The 18,378-nt window shown below is 42.6% G+C and overlaps 4 protein-coding genes across 4 annotated transcripts; 3 read left to right on the forward strand and 1 right to left on the reverse strand.

Moving 5' to 3' along the window:
- Positions 1-339: 339 nt before the first annotated feature.
- nt5dc2 (5'-nucleotidase domain containing 2) lies at positions 340-7,359 on the reverse strand. Its single transcript, XM_076042089.1, has 14 exons — positions 6,927-7,359; positions 4,841-5,025; positions 4,674-4,748; positions 4,523-4,578; positions 4,297-4,390; positions 3,602-3,730; positions 3,125-3,185; positions 2,944-3,046; positions 2,731-2,832; positions 2,557-2,638; positions 2,138-2,224; positions 1,639-1,779; positions 1,436-1,500; positions 340-1,049 (listed from the first exon to the last, which is right to left on the reverse strand). The coding sequence occupies exons 1-14, from the start codon at positions 7,312-7,314 to the stop codon at positions 788-790; spliced, it is 1,830 nt and encodes a 609-aa protein (XP_075898204.1). The 5' UTR covers positions 7,315-7,359; the 3' UTR covers positions 340-787.
- A 1,058-nt stretch (positions 7,360-8,417) lies between these two features.
- Positions 8,418-11,046, forward strand: LOC142898615 (tubulin alpha-1C chain-like). The gene is made up of 4 exons (XM_076041637.1): positions 8,418-8,551; positions 9,252-9,474; positions 9,594-9,742; positions 9,823-11,046. Exons 1-4 carry the CDS (start codon positions 8,549-8,551, stop codon positions 10,801-10,803), a joined length of 1,356 nt encoding a protein of 451 aa, XP_075897752.1. The 5' UTR covers positions 8,418-8,548; the 3' UTR covers positions 10,804-11,046.
- LOC142898616 (tubulin alpha-1C chain-like) lies at positions 8,439-17,580 on the forward strand. The gene is made up of 4 exons (XM_076041638.1): positions 8,439-8,551; positions 15,955-16,177; positions 16,311-16,459; positions 16,540-17,580. Exons 1-4 carry the CDS (start codon positions 8,549-8,551, stop codon positions 17,518-17,520), a joined length of 1,356 nt encoding a protein of 451 aa, XP_075897753.1. The 5' UTR covers positions 8,439-8,548; the 3' UTR covers positions 17,521-17,580.
- Positions 12,469-14,165, forward strand: bcl2l16 (BCL2 like 16). Its single transcript, XM_076041639.1, has 3 exons — positions 12,469-12,581; positions 12,662-13,261; positions 13,915-14,165. The coding sequence occupies exons 2-3, from the start codon at positions 12,707-12,709 to the stop codon at positions 14,053-14,055; spliced, it is 696 nt and encodes a 231-aa protein (XP_075897754.1). The 5' UTR covers positions 12,469-12,581; positions 12,662-12,706; the 3' UTR covers positions 14,056-14,165.
- Positions 17,581-18,378: the final 798 nt, after the last annotated feature.

Consider the following 18,378-nt stretch of genomic DNA (forward strand, 5'->3'; position numbering starts at 1 on the left):
CATGGCTTTGTCTCTTCGGTTATAAAACAAACACACCAGGTTCATAGGCTGAATGACTTTTCCTGCAGAAGATGGGAGACTCAGTAGCATCAACACTTAACTCTCGAAACAAATTCCAACTGGAAGGTCAATTCTTTGTTAAGCTCTGCTTGATCTCATGTCTTTAAGTGGAATAGAATTCATGTTCTAGGCCCGAGGAAACGGTAAGCAGAGCCTTAACATGTCATATAAAGCTTACTGGCAACCATTTCACTACATAGCGTATACACACTTATGATCTTCGGCAAAATATTGTTAGCACTCACATTATAGTGCACACAAAAGTGAGTTCAGGCGATGTTTAGAATTCATATCAGCTATTATTTTATTAGTCATTTTCATTCAAGCCATGTCAAGCAAATTTATTAAATATCTCAAAAACATTTTCTTAAAAGCATTTTGTGCGTGACAATGGTAAGGATTCATATACAAGTAGAAAAACTATTGGGAGTCTTCACCGAACTAAGCAATAGAGACCTGTCAGCTGGCGTAAAAGTAATTAGCTGCAAGTGCTTGTCTTCTACCATACAATCGCAGTGTCTCATAATTCTACAGCATCCTTTACTGAAGTCCGTCAGTGGGTGAAAGCGAAGGAGGGACTGGCGGGGGGCTGCTTTACTCTGTATTAGGAGGTTTTCGTCACTTATAATTATAAAAAGGAATTCTCCTTCATGAGAGAGAGAGAGAGACCACTGTTCCCCGTGTCTGTACCATTACATTTTTTAAGTCCCAGCAATAAGTTAGGACCTCATCGTATCCGTGCCATCTCATCCAAATGAGGGGTCTTCATGCAGCCTGTGCAAAGCTGATCCATCCACAGAGGCGCCTCATGTTGCAGAGGAGTGCGGCGCGGGTAGAATGTGAAGGCGGCGTCGTAATTCAAGAGACAGCTGAGGGAAGCCATGTAGATATCAGAGAAACAACACAGTCGTCTGGAGAAATACGTTGGGTTGTGACATGTTCGGAAGATGCTGCCAAACTGAGGGTTGAAGAAGTTCTTCATCATCACCCTGCAACACATCAGCCTGGTCAGTTTGATCTTTTCATACTTGGAAAAATGATTTGAAACAAACAAACTATATACAACTGAATTCAAAATTCCATCAGTAAAATGTAACTGAAATACCATGAATATGATCATATTTTATGTTTAGTGATACATGAAAACATGTAGCAATTTAATGACTGGGAAAAATTTTAGGTTTTCATTTGCAGATATTCAAAAGCAAGACTTTTACAAAATAATGAAAATGCAAAACGTGCGAGACAAATTTGTAAAAAAATAAACAAACAAAACTATACCATCTTAAAACCAAGAGAGTTAGAAGGTCTATTAGCAGAGGTCAATTGCATAATTGATTATCGCATTAGATGGAAAGAACACAAATGCACCTACCGAAGTTCCTCTCTTTCAACTTGCCACTCAAGCAAGACATTTTTAGACTCTGGGTCTTGATGTGTCTTGGATGAAGAAGGGAATAAAAAAGAAGTTTAAAAACATGCATCCTGTAATAATGATACAGGCCTCCTGTCAACTTATGAATTAGCATTAGCATAAATGACAAGTACGAGCTATGCCCAATACTGTATTAAACTCACCTGTAGACGTTCAATGAGGCCAGTCAAAGCCTGTAGCCAAGTGAGGTTTACAGCATACTGGCTTGTGCTCACCACTTTGGTTTCCTGCTCCAGCTCAGGTACTATGGCTGCTGTACGCCAGCCATGTCGCAGTGTCAGATCCTGCCATAAAGTGACAAACGGGTGTTGTGGCTCAACTTTTAAAGCATCTTCACAGCGTCATTCTAAAAGACTTTGCACTCAACTTAACACACATTATTACAAATGCATTATATTGAGACAATCCATTCTTCCCCTTAAATGAAACTGCAGAGTTTAGTATTTTGTAAGTACTTATGACCCACATCAGCAACTGCTGCGTTCAGATTATCAAAATAGTGCTGCCACCTGGTGTTGCGAAATTGTCAGTGTAGCATGTTTTGACACAATGTACGCTACACTGACAGGAACTCTTTAAAGTCAAGTTTCTTTAAATGTAAAAAAAAATAAATAAATAAAAACAAATAAAATTGACACTTACTGCTAAATCACTATAAAGGTGGTCTCCGAAGTAAAGGACCTTGGATCCTCTCCAGCTCGTCAGTCTGAGAAAGTCAAACAAGTTTCCCTAAAACATGGACAGAAACCAGAAACGGGCCATCACAGGAAGGCACGGAACAGTCAGATTTGTCGCTGCTAGATGGGGCCTCCACCATGAGGCTTCCTACTGGTGTGAGAATCCACGTTGACAGCACATGACTGCTCCAACTTGCAAAAGTGTGCAACCCAGACGAACTGACACACTTCAACTCCCAAACCAGTCAAGGGTAACAGAAAAAAAAAGTGCCATGTTTCAGTCTCCTCAACAGGAGCAGCATGCAACATGTAGTCGAACTGATCCCAATGACTTGAACGGGTTTTAGCTTTCAGAGAGGCTGTACAATAGCGCTAGTGACAAACCTGTTTGTAGATCTGTCCTTTTTCCAAACTGTTTATCTTTTCCCACCGAAGGTCTCCATTATAATCCAGCTGTCTGAAAGGTCTACAGAAGAAAAAGAAAAAAATATTTAAAAGGTGTCAACTAAAAATTACTTTTCCAAATTTTGTTCTGCTAGAACAGCATCTTTTACTCACTTGACACAGTCTGTGAAGAAATGAGGCTTGTCCGCCTGTACAATGACCACATCGAAAAAGTCTCTCCAGTCTTTTCCCACCATGTGCGTCATTCCTTTGTTACTACACAGGGGGAAGATTAAAAAAAACAAAAAAAACATTGCAACACAGCAGTTTCCATCTCATGAGTCAGAGCTGACAGGAAAATTTGGGCCACAGATAACCAACACTTACACAAAGCCAAAGGGGCTGTTGGTGATGAGAAAAAGTTTTTTGCCATGACTAACCAGGCGATTCAAAACAGCCTCAGTGTCTTTGCCGCTCAGAATGAACTCGTCTGTACACAAGAAGAGGACAAAATATTTACTGTGCAGCAGTGTGTTGACGGGATACAGAGAGGTGAGCTATGTCTTACCAAGATCTTCCATGATCCATTTATACATGTATCCTTTAAGATGGACCATGCCAATTGCTTCCTGAGGATTACATACATGTACTAGTTATAGAGCTGCATATACATACATTTAATGGCATTTTGTCTCTGATACAGTCTACATTGGATCAAAACTAAAGAGGAAATTGAAGGAGTTGTAATTTGTGACAAGAGTATCATCATTCTGGTAGACCCCATGGTGTATTTTAATGCATGAGCGCTAAAATATAGAATTATAGGTAGGAATCAAAGGAGCAGTGGTTGATGCAGTGGCATGGTCATTGAATCTTGTAAATGCTAAAGAAAAGATCCAAGAGCATCCAAGCTTAGGACTCGCAGTATAAGAAAACAACCCAATACAATCGACCAGTGTGCCTCTCAGCATGGGAAAAACCAAGTACGGAGCCCACTTAAATGTAAAAGAGTAAAGTCTAACACCATGAGAGTCGGTACCCTTACCGAGACGTCCTTAAACAGATGAACTGGATCGTATTCAATGTTGTTAGTGATGAAAAAGTGATTTGCTACGGCCAGAAGAGTCATCTCTGGGATGGAGAAGATGTCCATAAACTGCTTCACTTTTGGTCCCTGTGATGCAAACAAATGTTCATGCTCTTTGAGGAGATTTGTGGACACTTCAACTTGTTCAATTAAATTATGCACTCCTGTTTGTGCAGGACATTTTAATGAAATAATCAACTTTGTTAAAACCAGTAACAACTGCAGTTGGAATGCACTTCAGAACTTGTTGACTGAAAGCTGTTGGAGCACTCTGAACGGCTGCTAATAAGGCCAGGCTCTTGGGTTCAAGAGGAATTTTTTTACTTTTATGTAACTAGTTGGAAGCAGCTTCTGGAGGGCTACACCAGAGACAGATTACACTGCTGGACACAAATTTCTCCTGATCAACTTTTTAGGGGCTGGAACATTGCCCTGCTGCCGATTCAGTGGAACAAAGACAATAACGAGATCAGGATTTATGTAACAAGAGGGATATACACCGCCAGACACTTGAAACATCTGAGCCGAGGACATTTCCAGAATTAATCCCAAACTTTATCCGTTTGTGCAGAGGAGATTATGAATGACTGGACACAACCCATCCCATCTGTGCCACAGCAAACATGACACAGCATGACGAAAAGCCTTCTTACCTTGCCGTAGAATCCGCTGTACTGTTGCAGGGGGACATGGTAAGTCCCCCCATAGAGCTCACACACCTCTTCATCTGGCACTGGACTCAGTCCTCTGAGAAAGAATAAATACAAATCATTACCAAAGCATCAAACACAGACCACTGTCAAGAGATGAATTTCAACTTCTATATAATGGTCAAGTTAAAAGTGTTAAGAAATGAACAGAACATCAGCGGTGCAATACCGATAAACTGTTCCTGGCTGAATGTAGTGAAAGGCATCTATCTTCATCAGAAGACCCTACAAAGAAAGATGTAAGACATTCATTTTTAGTTGCATGTGCTGGTGTGTTGGGAGATGTTTCTTTTTAAGCTACCGGAAATTCAGAAATGTACCTTTTGGATGTCATAATGAAGACCTCGTGCAACAAAATTGGGAAGATAATCAAAATTGCTGATCCCCTGAGGATACTGAGAAGATGGAAAAAAGAAAAAACATAATCAAGTTGGCCTTAAACAGCACCATAACAAAAACAAATCTCAATACAACTAATGCAACACACCTTGAAGTTCTCAATTAGGAAAGTTCTTGCTTTGTTGTAGATCATTGTGTTGAGGGCATTCGAGTACAGAGCCAACGTATAGTCATAGTCAAAACCGTAGATGTCCACTTCAGCCAGGTGCACCTCATTGTTGGCGTAGATGGTGGAGGAGTTGAGAAGGTTGCATGCACCTGGAGGAATCAGGTCTGAGGGAAAAGAGGTGCAAGGTGAGGATTCATTCAAATGAATCAAGGAGACATGGGAAGAAACAACAACAAAAAAAAAAATATATATATATATATATATATATATATAGAGACACACACACACACACACACACACACACACACACACACACACACACACACACACACACACACACACACACACACACACACACACACACACACACACACTTCTTATTTGATATAAAAATCAGCTTTTAGTAAATACATGGTATTGCTTTCTTGAGATTTCTCAATGCTGTGTTTCTAGAGTAGAGAGTCTTTCAGCACGTAGTCATAGATTAAACAAACAGTTTGAAATCCATGAACTCCTAATTCCCTGTCAAAACATGAACTTGGGATTCAGGGTGCAACACAACTACAGGAGAAAGTGGGTCATGGCGTCTGTTTCTGGGATTGTTTATCAAGCGTTGCTGCCTGGCGTGTTTGACATTCAGGTGCTGTATACCAAACATGAGCCTGGCTTACCTCCAATCACGATATGACTTTGGGACATTTCTTAGAATAATAATTTGGGAATTTTTAAACAAATGGGTACTTGGAACATCTGCTAAAAAAAATCATGGATAATACTGGTTTTGAATTAAAGTTGGTCGCATATTCTATTAAATTTAACTGACATGGCTTCACTGTTTGTACATCAAAACATTCCAAAGTAGGCTGCCTTTTCAGAAATAGGCTTTCGTCAGACGACATTTACTTTCACGCCACGATAAAACGCGAAAATCACTTAAATATAATTTCCAGCTGGGCTTTTGTTCAGTTACTATTAATATGAATGCTTTAAAAATGTTTTAATATCTTTCTTAAAGTTTTAATTCCACTTAAAAAGATTTAAGCAAAACTCTTTGGGTAGAAAACATTGTTTACAAGTAGCAGGAGCTTCTTTATGTCTGAGGATTCTTGCAGAATTCCCCCAAACTAAAAAAAAAAATAAGTATAGTAATTTGGTATTGCACAGATATACTGGATAATGGACAAACTGAACTGTGATAAAGTGATTGCAATATGTTGTATGCACTTGTACTGGTCCATCAACCTGAAACAAAAGTCCACAGGTGCTCATTCTTTGAAATGCCACGTGAACGCTTGACCTGTTACATTGGAAGTCGGGTCAGTACTTTAGTCAGATTCCCTATTTATTAGACAGCAGATCTTCAAATACATTTCCAATAAGCGCTGTGAAAGGAGGCTCATGGTGCGAAGTACATCTCAGTGTTTGCATCGCTGTTGATGGATCTGGGGTGTCGTGAACTTCACCTGATTGCCTACACGTGTGGTGACCCAGGCGTGCCTTCGACCTGTCTCGGCAATCAATCAACCACGCTGGATAGTGCAGCTCAAACGCGCTCTCGCAGCAGTTTTTTTCGGTAAGCAAAGCTCACTGTACTTTGCTACACTCCCCCGCACTTCGTATGTGGTCCATTTTTAGTGCAGTTTGACTGGATACCTTTTTAGAAGCTCCTCCATTTGCAAATGCGCATCAACTGGGGTTTTATATATATATATATATATATATATATATATATATATATATATATATATATATATATATACACACACAGCATTGGTATCATCATTTAGCCGAAGTTGTTTTTGATGCTTGCAACGTGCGTAGCCCTGGCTGCAGAGTGGAAACTGTTCAAATTAATCTGTTTTTAAGGGGTGGGCGGGTAATCCAATTGCATAAACGGGACATCTGTTCATGGCAGCCTCACGAAGAGATGAAATCAACGATAAATTGCGTGTTACGGGGCATAATCAACAAGAACCCAATGCCAAAAGTCGCGGCGGTGACATTCATCCAAAGTGCCGAGCAGGGGTAGCAGGGGGGCGAGGTGGGGAGCAGGAGGTCCGCTTACCGTGAACCAGGCGTTTCATTTCATTGTACCGAGCCCACAGGTAGGACTTGTGGTCTGCGGGCAGCGCCCTGGAGGTGAAGGAGCGACTCCTGCCGCCGCCGACACCACGGGCACCCGTGTGCTCTTTGCTCTTCCTCTTCTCCCCAGGCGGGCATCGGCTCTGTGGCTCGCTGGATGCTGGCACGTCCCTACCGGGCCCGTCCGGGGTGCCCGACTCGCCCTGACTTTGGCGTCCTTCTTTCGCGGCGCGACCCTCACTCCTGTCGGTCGATGCCCAGCGTGAGGCGGAAAGTCTGCCGACTTCGGGCGACCGCGCAAAAGGAGGCGTCCTGGCGGCAGTTGCCCGCAGGGAGCGAGAGATTGTAGCCCCGACCGAGTTGAGAGACATGGCCACGCTCACGAAACTTTGCACACAACTGCTGGCTGACGTTGCAGCGTGGCGTATGAAATGATGAATCTGGGGTGAAACCACGCCCCCTGCTCGGCAGAGACCACTCTGCGGTCCCCGCAGCTGATTATCAGAATTTTACAGCTGTGCTGGTTAGAGACACAATGAAGTGACTTGGGGTAATAGCCAAATTTAAAACTTTTTTTTTCTATGTTGAGCAGTAGGTCTTTTTTTTTTTTTTTTTTTTTTTTTAGCGCCCCTTTGTCTTTTATGTAAAATTACAGAGGTCTTCTAAAGGGACTTCTTTGGCGTTATATCTGAAAGCTACGTGTGGAAAAAGACGATCGGTAGCGTGCGACCATCATTTCTGTCCCTTTGCACAAAGGAAAGAGTCAAACTTTGAAGCGACGTATTTTTTAATCAAATAATGACATCTAGTGGTTGAAATTGGAAGTGGAAAGAAAGTCAGTTGTTTGCACTTTATGAAACCCCCTTGCTTTACTGTGGCGGAAATTGCTACCTGAGTTTAATCAGTCACGCTAGTCTAATTAGTTATCAAAACAAAAAAAGACATCTGTCAGTATATGGAATGTGTTATGCTGAACTCGTCCTACGTACAGTTGTATTATACATTATGCAAGGCAGCTTGCTTTGGAGATATAAAAACCCTTGTGCTGCAGAATATAAGCCCCAGTTTTATGCTGCAACCTGGATCTAGCCAATGAGTGGTCTCCAAATGTTTTGTTTTCAAAGTCACAATCAAGGGCCATTGAATAAAACACTGCAGTCTGCAGATTACAGGTGTGTGATTGTACCTTTGAATGAGTTAAGATTTCAGTTTTCATTAACGTTATTACTCCTATTTATATTTACGAAACTGTCTTGGCCACAGCGTTGGAAATTGAGGATGCAGTTGGGGGTTTTAAGTGAAGTTGTGAATAAAGTTTAATTTATAAAAAAAAAAAAAAAAAAAAAAGTTCCGCCCATACATTCATACGTTCAGCTAAAGCGTTTGACATATGTGATTTAAACCAATAGGGATTCCCTAAAATGGCAGTGGTGACCAATCAGATTCAACGTTTTCCCGCCTTGAGCCAAGAGTATAAAAACATCATCCAGCCAATCTGCCGCATCAGTTACTTCTTGCATTCGACTCATAACGTCCGAACAGGAAGAGTGGGCGCTTTTCTACCCTGCTGTTCACATTTAGTTCAGCTCAGCTTTATCTTTCAAAATGGTAAGTTCGTGAAATAGTCCGCACTTCCGTGTTTTCAATAAACCGTTATAAACAATAGTTCTAATGTAACTTTTGCGCATTAAGTTTATCTTGCGAGGACACCTCCCAATGTCAAGGACGTCAGTGCTGCCGGCTGTTTCCGGTTTTCTTGTCTAACTTATGTCCGCTCTAGTTAGCGTTTAGGTAGTTTCGAGTAGACGAAAGATGTCCAACGCCGTAGCTACAAAACGTCGTGGAATATGTGTCACATAGCTCAGAATATTTGTCGGTGTAAATTGCCAGCGTTCATCTAATTAAACCTGTAAGCTCACTTTTGCCTTATCAGGAAAATAACCTTTTTTTTTTCTTTTTCATTGAAACATTCGGACTGATTATCAATAAGTATGTCTGAAACGTAATTTCCTAAAACCTTTACTTGTTTCGTTTCTACTGAGACGAGGCTTTTTGTTCAGGTACTTCAAAAATAAGTGTGCAAATTTAATCATGATGATCTTGCATGACGATCACTGAAAAGGAGCCTTTGTTTCAAACATTAGGGGAAAAAATACCATGTGATGAGCATCTTGTGCCTGCTGACTGTACCCTAACACAATGTGTTAGTCATATCTATGCTGACCGCTTCTGGTGGGGAAAAGCCATCGGAATTACACTTGAGGGGCTTGCAAAAATAGGTTACAATTGTCTTTATTTTCTTCTATAGCGTGAGTGCATCTCCATCCACGTGGGTCAGGCTGGTGTCCAGATGGGCAATGCCTGCTGGGAGCTTTACTGCCTGGAACATGGGATCCAGCCGGACGGACAGATGCCCGGTGACAAGACCATTGGAGGAGGAGATGATTCCTTCAACACCTTCTTCAGTGAGACTGGAGCTGGAAAGCACGTCCCCAGGGCTGTTTTTGTGGACCTGGAGCCCTCTGTGATTGGTAAAGCAAAAGATTAATGATGGTTGAATTTTGTATTGATTCCAAGTTTACACTTTTGTTAAACATTAACTTTTGAAACATTCATTAATTTCTATATATATATTTTTTTGTTCTTCAAGATGAGGTGCGCACTGGGACCTACCGCCAGCTTTTCCACCCTGAGCAGCTGATCACTGGCAAGGAGGATGCAGCCAACAACTACGCCCGTGGGCACTACACTGTGGGGAAAGAGCTCATTGACTTGGTTCTGGACAGGATCCGCAAACTGGTGAGGGAGATCTCCAAATTTGCATTCAGGGTTTGGAAAGACTTGTATTGCAAAATAAACTGCTTTTCCCTTTCCCACAGGCTGACCAGTGCACAGGCCTCCAGGGTTTCCTGGTGTTCCACAGCTTTGGTGGCGGCACCGGCTCTGGTTTCACCTCCCTGCTGATGGAGCGTCTGTCTGTGGACTACGGCAAGAAGTCCAAGCTGGAGTTCTCCATCTACCCAGCTCCCCAGGTGTCCACAGCTGTTGTGGAGCCCTACAACTCCATCCTGACCACTCACACCACCCTGGAGCACTCTGACTGTGCCTTCATGGTGGATAACGAGGCCATCTACGACATCTGCCGCAGGAACCTCGATATCGAGCGTCCCACTTACACCAACCTCAACAGGTTGATCAGTCAGATTGTTTCCTCCATCACTGCCTCCCTCCGTTTTGATGGTGCCCTGAATGTTGATCTGACAGAGTTCCAGACCAACTTGGTGCCATATCCCCGTATCCACTTCCCTCTGGCCACATACGCCCCTGTCATCTCAGCTGAGAAGGCCTACCACGAGCAGTTAACAGTTTCTGAGATCACCAACGCTTGCTTTGAGCCAGCCAATCAATTGGTGAAGTGTGACCCTCGCCACGGCAAGTACATGGCTTGCTGCCTGCTGTACCGTGGTGACGTGGTGCCCAAAGATGTGAACGCTGCCATCGCCACCATCAAAACCAAGCGCACCATCCAGTTTGTGGACTGGTGTCCCACTGGTTTCAAGGTTGGCATCAACTACCAGCCCCCCACTGTGGTCCCTGGTGGTGACCTGGCCAAGGTCCAGAGGGCTGTGTGCATGCTGAGCAACACCACTGCTATCGCAGAGGCCTGGGCTCGCCTTGACCACAAGTTTGATCTGATGTACGCAAAGCGTGCCTTTGTTCACTGGTATGTGGGTGAGGGTATGGAGGAGGGAGAGTTCAGCGAGGCCAGAGAGGACATGGCAGCTCTGGAGAAGGATTATGAGGAGGTGGGAACCGATAGCACGGGAGAGGATGATGATGATGATGGAGAGGAGTTTTAAATGACTGTACATTCACTTCACATCTTATGAGCTTAATTGAAATGTCTGAGCAACATTCTGTGCTATGGACAACATCATGTGTTCACTGTGCAAAGCAAAACTTTCTGTCTTCCTTTCAAAAGTGGCTCACCTGTTCTGACTTGAAATTAATCTTTTTTTTCTATCAAAGGTTAGAACTCTTGTTCCTTTTTCTGTGCTTTTAATGTGCATGTCATGTGCATAAAATAAAGTCAGCCATCTGCACTGTTGTTTCCTGTTCATTCCATTCTGTACTACAGTCATAGTTAATTTTTAATACAACAAATGAAATCATCTGCCATTCACATCAAAACACTGGATGTTATTGACAGACACTTATGTGAGAGGCACAGTTGGGAACTTATTTGACTTTACCACAAAAAATATTAGTTCTCTTTTGTAACAGCATTAAGTGCAAAAGAAGGAACTTCAGAAGTGCTTAAACTGTTACATGGACTGTCTAATTAAATGTATGGTAGGTGCCCAACTTAGGATATTTTGTGTTTAATTAAGAGATGTTATGCAGTACCTTCAGAATATTTCCAAAACCACAATTCCATGACTGGTTACATGGGGGATGGCAACACTGCCAGGAAACTGAACTTAGGTTGCCCGCACAGTATCCCCTCATGACAACACGCCTGTTTTATGCCTGCTCCAATATCGCAAGGCTCTTTGATCATGCTCTATCCTAAGCCGGGAATTCACCTGTACTTTTACAGCCCTACACAAGGCATACCAGGTACATTGTGTCAATAAATATTAAACCTGATTTTTAAATTATGATTTTAATGTAAAGTTTGTCTGAACCCGATGATTGTCTAACTGTGCTGTCTGGCTGTCCCTCACAGGGTGTCTACAACCACAATGGCCTATTACATTGTGCTCCATGTAGAGGAAGTGCATATGTTCGCCCTGCTAACATAGGATATCATGTTACCACAACATTGCAGTAGTGCAATGTGATAAACCAAAGGTTTTTCTTTCAGTGAGAGTATGGTCACCTAATCTGCTCTGGAGTACACATTTCTCTGAAGTGATTGTGTTTGAAATGAAAATAAAGATATGTGTTTTACTACCTATTTATTATTTTGGTGTTTGGGGCAGCTGGACGTTAGGAAAGGGGAAGTTTGATAGTAAAACAATAAGATTTATGCGCAATGTCTTTTTAATTAAAGCCACGGAATTCAGACTGGGTTGTGAGCACACTAAGTTGTCATATTAAGCCTGGCAGATAGGATTTTGAAATGCTCTCTGGGAAATGTTCCCCTGACTAATGACCAAATCGCATGTCATTGATTTTACTTCTCCAGGTTTCATAGATTCAGAAACCTTCTCAGTGACAAAGGCCCTGTTATTTGGAGAATGGTATACTGGCATCAGAACTTTGGAGTGCATGCAATGACAAAGGTGATTTGGGAAATTGGACATTCATAAACACAATGAGTTAAAAAACCAAAAAAAATGTTACATGTTACAGTCAACTCAGTTGTGGGACATCAGCAACATCAAATGCATTTGCATGCCATTTAAGACTGGAGGCGCATGTCAAGGCACTCTTTTTTTTTTTTTGCATGTGCAGCTGAGGATCAGTTTCCACTCAGAATTCTATATTTAGCTGTTAAGGGGACTCAGTGACCAGTTCAACAGCTACACAGATTGGATACACAACGCTGGATTGTTGCTCTCTTCTACCCATTGACAAATTGCTAGTTAATAGATTTACAATGTGTTTTCCCGTTTTTTTTATTGAAGAGGAGGTGAGTGATAAGTAGTTCATTCATTGTACCATGCATGACTTTTTATCTTTCCTTATCACTGTGATCATTTACAATTGCAGATTAACAACGTCCCCACCCTGCCATGAGAAAGTATTGAGATCGCTATGATGCGTGTCAATGAAGCCTTTATTTTCTGGACTACTGACAAACTAGTGAAGGAACCAACGGAAGCAAACATGTGCCAATCTGTGGTGCAAGAAGCCAGACTAGGCCTGAACAGTCCCAATCCATTGGTAAGAGAGTCTTTTCTGATGGCTCATGATTATATAAACTATGTAACATCAGGAGGGGCAGATGGTAGTATGGGCCCTGCTCCTACAGCCTGCACAGAAGCCCTGCGCCATGCAGGAGAAGAACTCCTCACTCGCTTTCCCATCTTCTTCCGCCGCTGGCCTCGGGTCTTTAAGGATGTGACAGAGAACACAGCCTGCCCCACCCTGGTGAGCATTTTGGATGAGCATTTCTTTCCCCCCGTCTCACAAGGGCAACGCAGGGACCTGGCCTGGAGTGCAGTGCTGTCAGTGTATGTGCTCGCTGGCCAAATGGCACTGCATTGCCAAAAGAGGGGCATGATGGATGTTTTGCCACAGCTGAAGGAATGTGTGGGGGCTTATGTAGAGAGGGTCATCTGTCCTGAAATACAAGACAAGGGAGGATGGGTAAGTGTGATTTACTTCTACACAATGGACAAATATATTTTTATGCTGTGTTTTTTATGTATTCATCTAAGTTAAAGCTGTAAATGCATTGTCATAAATGTATGCAGTGTAAAATATTTTTAAGTAGATCAGCAGAAGATGGTACGATGGTCTAGTTGTTTGCATTGAATCATCGTATTTCCATTGGCTGTCTCTTGGTACCTTTGCTTCCTCCCACAGTCCAAAAACAGGTCATGCACATTAGGCAGATTGGGCACTCGAAAATATCTACATGTCTGAGTGGAGGTTGTTTGTCTCTATGTGTTTGGTCCCTTGATGAACTGGCAACTTGTCCAAAAGTTGGACTTGACCGAAACCACTGCAAACTTGCTATAATTACTGTTGGCATTGTGTTGACCTGAATGATAAATGTCCGGGATAAACTGGAAGGATTTTTGATGGGTTAAAATAACTAGAAGACAGATTATACCGTAAATCGAATCATATATCTCCAGACAGATCTAGGTGTATGACAACAAAAGAATAAAAGCAGTAAGTGCTTCATATGGAGGCAATGATAATTGTGTGACTCCTGATAAAGAATTTTAATTGATATGTCTTATTTATATTGTGTTTTGTGATATCTAAACTGTTGTCTTATTTGTTTCTAACAGAGTGGTTTTGTGTCTCGTTTTGGAAAGAAGCAGGGTTTGGAGGCCCAGGTAAAGATACTGTGCTGCTGGACTTTATTGGCATTATCCATAAGCATCCTCACCTACTTCTTATGGAAACGGCTCAAACCTTCCACCTACTGACTTCCACAAGGTCATTCAAATGTCACTGAAGATACTGAGTTGTACTTGATAGTGACTTTACAAATAAAATTTGATTTAATGTGAACATGAAATGATGTTGTCGTGATTATAATAAACCTTTAGAAAACTATGAAATAAAATAAAATGAGCCAGGAGACATTATCAATAACACACTGTGCAACAAGATGAGCTAAGAATTAACTTATCTCAATGTCAGCCGAACAGGTTGTCAGTTTTAGTCACGTACACTTCTGGGGAACTCTACTGTTAGTTGATGATGTTATCTCTAAAGCATACTTAGTCTTGTTCTGTGTATGATTTAAACCACCTCTCAGCTCAAGTCTTCTGACATAACCTCTCATGATATATGTGAGGTTAGTTTTTTAATTTACGCTAAATACATGCAGTGACCACAACATTGGTACAAATAAATTCTGCACATTAACAGTACTTACTTACATGAAGAAACAGACATTTGGCGGACCATTATTTTAAATATCTTATATTATACAATACATTTTAATTCCTGCTTTAGCACAAATAACCTCCTTGTTCTTATCAAGTTTGAGTAATTTAAACAGGCACAGAAGATTATCTGGAGTTTCACTGAAGGCATTTGGTGGTGAACGTGAGAAGGTTTACAGTATTTGTGATACATAAATGCCGCTGCGACAGAATTATTAAGCCAAATACGACACTCAAAAATGAAATCTTGAGAGACCAAATGAAGTCACGGCGCTTCTGAATGCACCTGTTGTCGTAACGCATCGATTAATTTAACTTGCGTTTTCGTCTCTTGGCAAATTCAATAAAGCTTTTTAAGCGGGGGGAGGAGGGGGGGTAATGCGGAAGTCACATTTTTACCAATAGGAGCCTCACGTTGTGTCCCGAGAACCAATCGGCTTTGACAACAGTGTATATAAAAGACACCGCCCTGCGATGCGTGCCGTTCACTTCTTGCATAGACCTCCTTATGGTCTGTTTGTAAGGGTAAGAGTAGAAGTCTGCCTCTTTTCCTTGCAGTCTAAACGTTTGTTTGACTTGAGATCGTCACAAAATGGTGAGTTGTAGCTGTCTTCGGTTTTTCCCTTTAAAAAAAAAAAAAAAAAAAAAAAAACTCAAAATTTCACCTTCTGAAGAGACTAAATGGGTCAGCCCAGTTGAAGCGTTTCAGCTGGAAATGTGGATCCATCATCTGCCGTAATTCCATCCAAGCACGTTCTAAATGCAGCTTTTTCTGCGAACTCGTAATAAACGTAGCACAAACGTGTTCAAGTTATGACACCGCACAGACAAAAGCCGTCGGTAAACGTGGCCACCGTCCGTACTCAAGTCCGCTCGGTGCCGCCTGTCTACGGTTTTTCTGACCGTGACTGGCTTCTCAAAGTCTGCCACGTCCCTGTTGTTGCTGACTCTTTGCTGGGGTCGTTCTCTTACCAGACTGCAAACTTCAGTTTAAGCTAAGCGTTTGACAAAATCCTAAATTAAACACGTCTTTAAGTTTGTTCCCTCGCTCAGTATGTGAATGACTTAAGAGTTGGTCATCAGTTGACTGATGACTGATGTCATGATCTCAACAAAGAGGCCTCCTATTTGCTTTTAAATCTTCCAGACAAACAAAACACTCAACACTGCTAATCTGATTGTAGAGACTCTAATCAGTGCAAAATTATTGCCCTAGCTGGTCTGCTTTGCAACCACTGGATTAAATTAGGATTTTGAGATCACTGTGTGTTAAAAATATTTTACTTTGTTTAATGGTGGAGCCTAATGTTTAGGCATACATAGATTCATTTTGTTTTCATGATTGTCTCTGCAGAGTGTGATTTATAATATTTGTTATATGGGCCTTTTATCCTGAGACGAGAGTTGACTTTATATTTCTTTGTTCTCCTATAGCGTGAGTGCATCTCCATCCACGTGGGTCAGGCAGGTGTCCAGATGGGCAATGCCTGCTGGGAGCTTTACTGCCTGGAACATGGGATCCAGCCGGACGGACAGATGCCCAGTGACAAGACCATTGGACGAGGAGATGATTCCTTCAACACCTTCTTCAGTGAGACTGGAGCTGGAAAGCACGTCCCCAGGGCTGTTTTTGTCGACCTGGAGCCCTCTGTAATTGGTAAAGCAACATATTAATGATTTAATTTTTTTTTATTAATTAAGCTTACATCTTATGTTAAGGAAACAAACCTGCATTTATGCTTTATTTCATTAGAATTCTTCTTCTCTCTTTTCTTTTTTTTTTTCTAAAGATGAGGTGCGCACTGGGACCTACCGCCAGCTGTTCCACCCTGAGCAGCTGATCACTGGCAAGGAGGATGCAGCCAACAACTACGCCCGTGGGCACTACACTGTGGGGAAAGAGCTCATTGACTTGGTTCTGGACAGGATCCGCAAATTGGTGATGGAGATCTCCAAATTTGCATTCAGGGTTTGGAAAGAATTGTATTGCAAAATAAACTGCTTTTCCCTTTCCCACAGGCTGACCAGTGCACAGGCCTCCAGGGTTTCCTGGTGTTCCACAGCTTTGGTGGCGGCACCGGCTCTGGTTTCACCTCCCTGCTGATGGAGCGTCTGTCTGTGGACTACGGCAAGAAGTCCAAGCTGGAGTTCTCCGTCTACCCAGCTCCCCAGGTGTCCACAGCTGTTGTGGAGCCCTACAACTCCATCCTGACCACTCACACCACCCTGGAGCACTCTGACTGTGCCTTCATGGTGGATAACGAGGCCATCTACGACATCTGCCGCAGGAACCTCGATATCGAGCGTCCCAGTTACACCAACCTCAACAGGTTGATCGGTCAGATTGTTTCCTCCATCACTGCCTCCCTCCGTTTTGATGGTGCGCTGAATGTTGATCTGACAGAGTTCCAGACCAACTTGGTGCCATATCCCCGTATCCACTTCCCTCTGACCACATACGCCCCTGTCATCTCAGCTGAGAAGGCCTACCACGAGCAGTTAACAGTTTCTGAGATCACCAACGCTTGCTTTGAGCCAGCCAATCAGATGGTCAAGTGTGACCCTCGCCACGGCAAGTACATGGCTTGCTGCCTGCTGTACCGTGGTGACGTGGTGCCCAAAGATGTGAACGCTGCCATCGCCACCATCAAAACCAAGCGCACCATCCAGTTTGTGGACTGGTGTCCCACTGGTTTCAAGGTTGGCATCAACTACCAGCCCCCCACTGTGGTCCCTGGTGGCGACCTGGCCAAGGTCCAGAGGGCTGTGTGCATGCTGAGCAACACCACTGCTATCGCAGAGGCCTGGGCTCGCCTTGACCACAAGTTTGATCTGATGTACGCTAAGCGTGCCTTTGTTCACTGGTATGTGGGTGAGGGTATGGAGGAGGGGGAGTTCAGCGAGGCCAGAGAGGACATGGCAGCTCTGGAGAAGGATTATGAGGAGGTGGGAGCAGATAGTCTGGGAGAGGATGATGATGATGAGGGAGAGGAATATTGAACAACCAATTTTCCAATGTACATGTTCATTTGTAGAATAAATTGTCTTTCCACACTGCAATGTCTGTTTGAACTGTCATGTTTTTACAACTACTATGTGACTAGAGTAAATTGTTTACATTTCTTTAACTGACTAATAGAACAAATGGAGTACGTACACAAAATGACAAATGCACCAAAAAAATCCAAAATCTCCTGCCCTCAACTTATTTCGCCATTTGAAATATATTTAGTTTGTTTGGAAAGTATTCATACCTCAAACTTTTCACTCTTTGTCATATTGCAGCCATTTGCTAAAATCAATTGTCATATTTTTTTCTTTGTTCAAGCACACAGCACCCAGTATTGTTAGAAAAACGCAGACTCTGGCTCAGCCATTCAAGAACATTCAGAGTTGTTCTGAAACCACTCCTTTATTTTAGCTGTGTCCTTGGGATCATTGTCTTGTGGGAAGGTGAACCACTGGCCCATTCTGAGGTTGTGAACACTCTAGAAAAGGTTTTTGTCCAGGATATCAAAGTACGTGGCTGCATTCATCTTTCCTTCAATTGGAACCAGTCGCCCTGTCCCTGCAGCTGAAAAGCACCCCCACAGCTTGATGCTGCCACCACCATGCGTTGCTGTAGGGATGGTATTCGGCAGGTGATGAGCAGTGCCAGGTGTTCTCCACACTTACCGCTTAGAATTGAGAGGTTTCAGGTGTTTGTTCTTTGTTTTGTTTTTTGGCAAACTTGATGCAGGCTTTCATGTGTTTTGCTCTGAGGAGAGACCTCAGGCGAGCCACTCTGCCATAAAGCCCAGACTGGTAGAGGGTTGCAGTGAAGGTTGTCTTTCAAGAACTTTGTCCCATCTCCCTGCT

Source organism: Nelusetta ayraudi, unplaced genomic scaffold (genome assembly GCF_046127955.1).
Source record: "Nelusetta ayraudi isolate G7.1 ecotype Tasmania unplaced genomic scaffold, CSIRO-AGI_Nayr_v1 ptg000070l, whole genome shotgun sequence".
Lineage (NCBI taxonomy): Eukaryota > Metazoa > Chordata > Actinopteri > Tetraodontiformes > Monacanthidae > Nelusetta > Nelusetta ayraudi.

What these genes read in the sequence shown, in the direction of transcription:
- bcl2l16 (XM_076041639.1), top strand. Translation starts at nt 12,707, where the DNA reads ATGATGCGTGTCAATGAAGCCTTTATTTTCTGGACTACTGACAAACTA. An exon ending in TACAAGACAAGGGAGGATGG is followed by an intron (nt 13,262 to 13,914) that starts GTAAGTGTGATT and finishes TGTTTCTAACAG; the next exon opens with AGTGGTTTTGTGTCTCGTTT.
- LOC142898615 (XM_076041637.1), top strand. An exon ending in CCTGGAGCCCTCTGTGATTG is followed by an intron (nt 9,475 to 9,593) that starts GTAAAGCAAAAG and finishes TTGTTCTTCAAG; the next exon opens with ATGAGGTGCGCACTGGGACC. An exon ending in TGGACAGGATCCGCAAACTG is followed by an intron (nt 9,743 to 9,822) that starts GTGAGGGAGATC and finishes CCTTTCCCACAG; the next exon opens with GCTGACCAGTGCACAGGCCT.
- LOC142898616 (XM_076041638.1), top strand. An exon ending in CCTGGAGCCCTCTGTAATTG is followed by an intron (nt 16,178 to 16,310) that starts GTAAAGCAACAT and finishes TTTTTTCTAAAG; the next exon opens with ATGAGGTGCGCACTGGGACC. An exon ending in TGGACAGGATCCGCAAATTG is followed by an intron (nt 16,460 to 16,539) that starts GTGATGGAGATC and finishes CCTTTCCCACAG; the next exon opens with GCTGACCAGTGCACAGGCCT.
- nt5dc2 (XM_076042089.1), bottom strand. Translation starts at nt 7,314, where the DNA reads ATGTCTCTCAACTCGGTCGGGGCTACAATCTCTCGCTCCCTGCGGGCA. An exon ending in ACAGCGGATTCTACGGCAAG is followed by an intron (nt 3,731 to 4,296) that starts GTAAGAAGGCTT and finishes TTTGCATCACAG; the next exon opens with GGACCAAAAGTGAAGCAGTT. An exon ending in TTCTTCACAGACTGTGTCAA is followed by an intron (nt 2,639 to 2,730) that starts GTGAGTAAAAGA and finishes TTTCTTCTGTAG; the next exon opens with ACCTTTCAGACAGCTGGATT.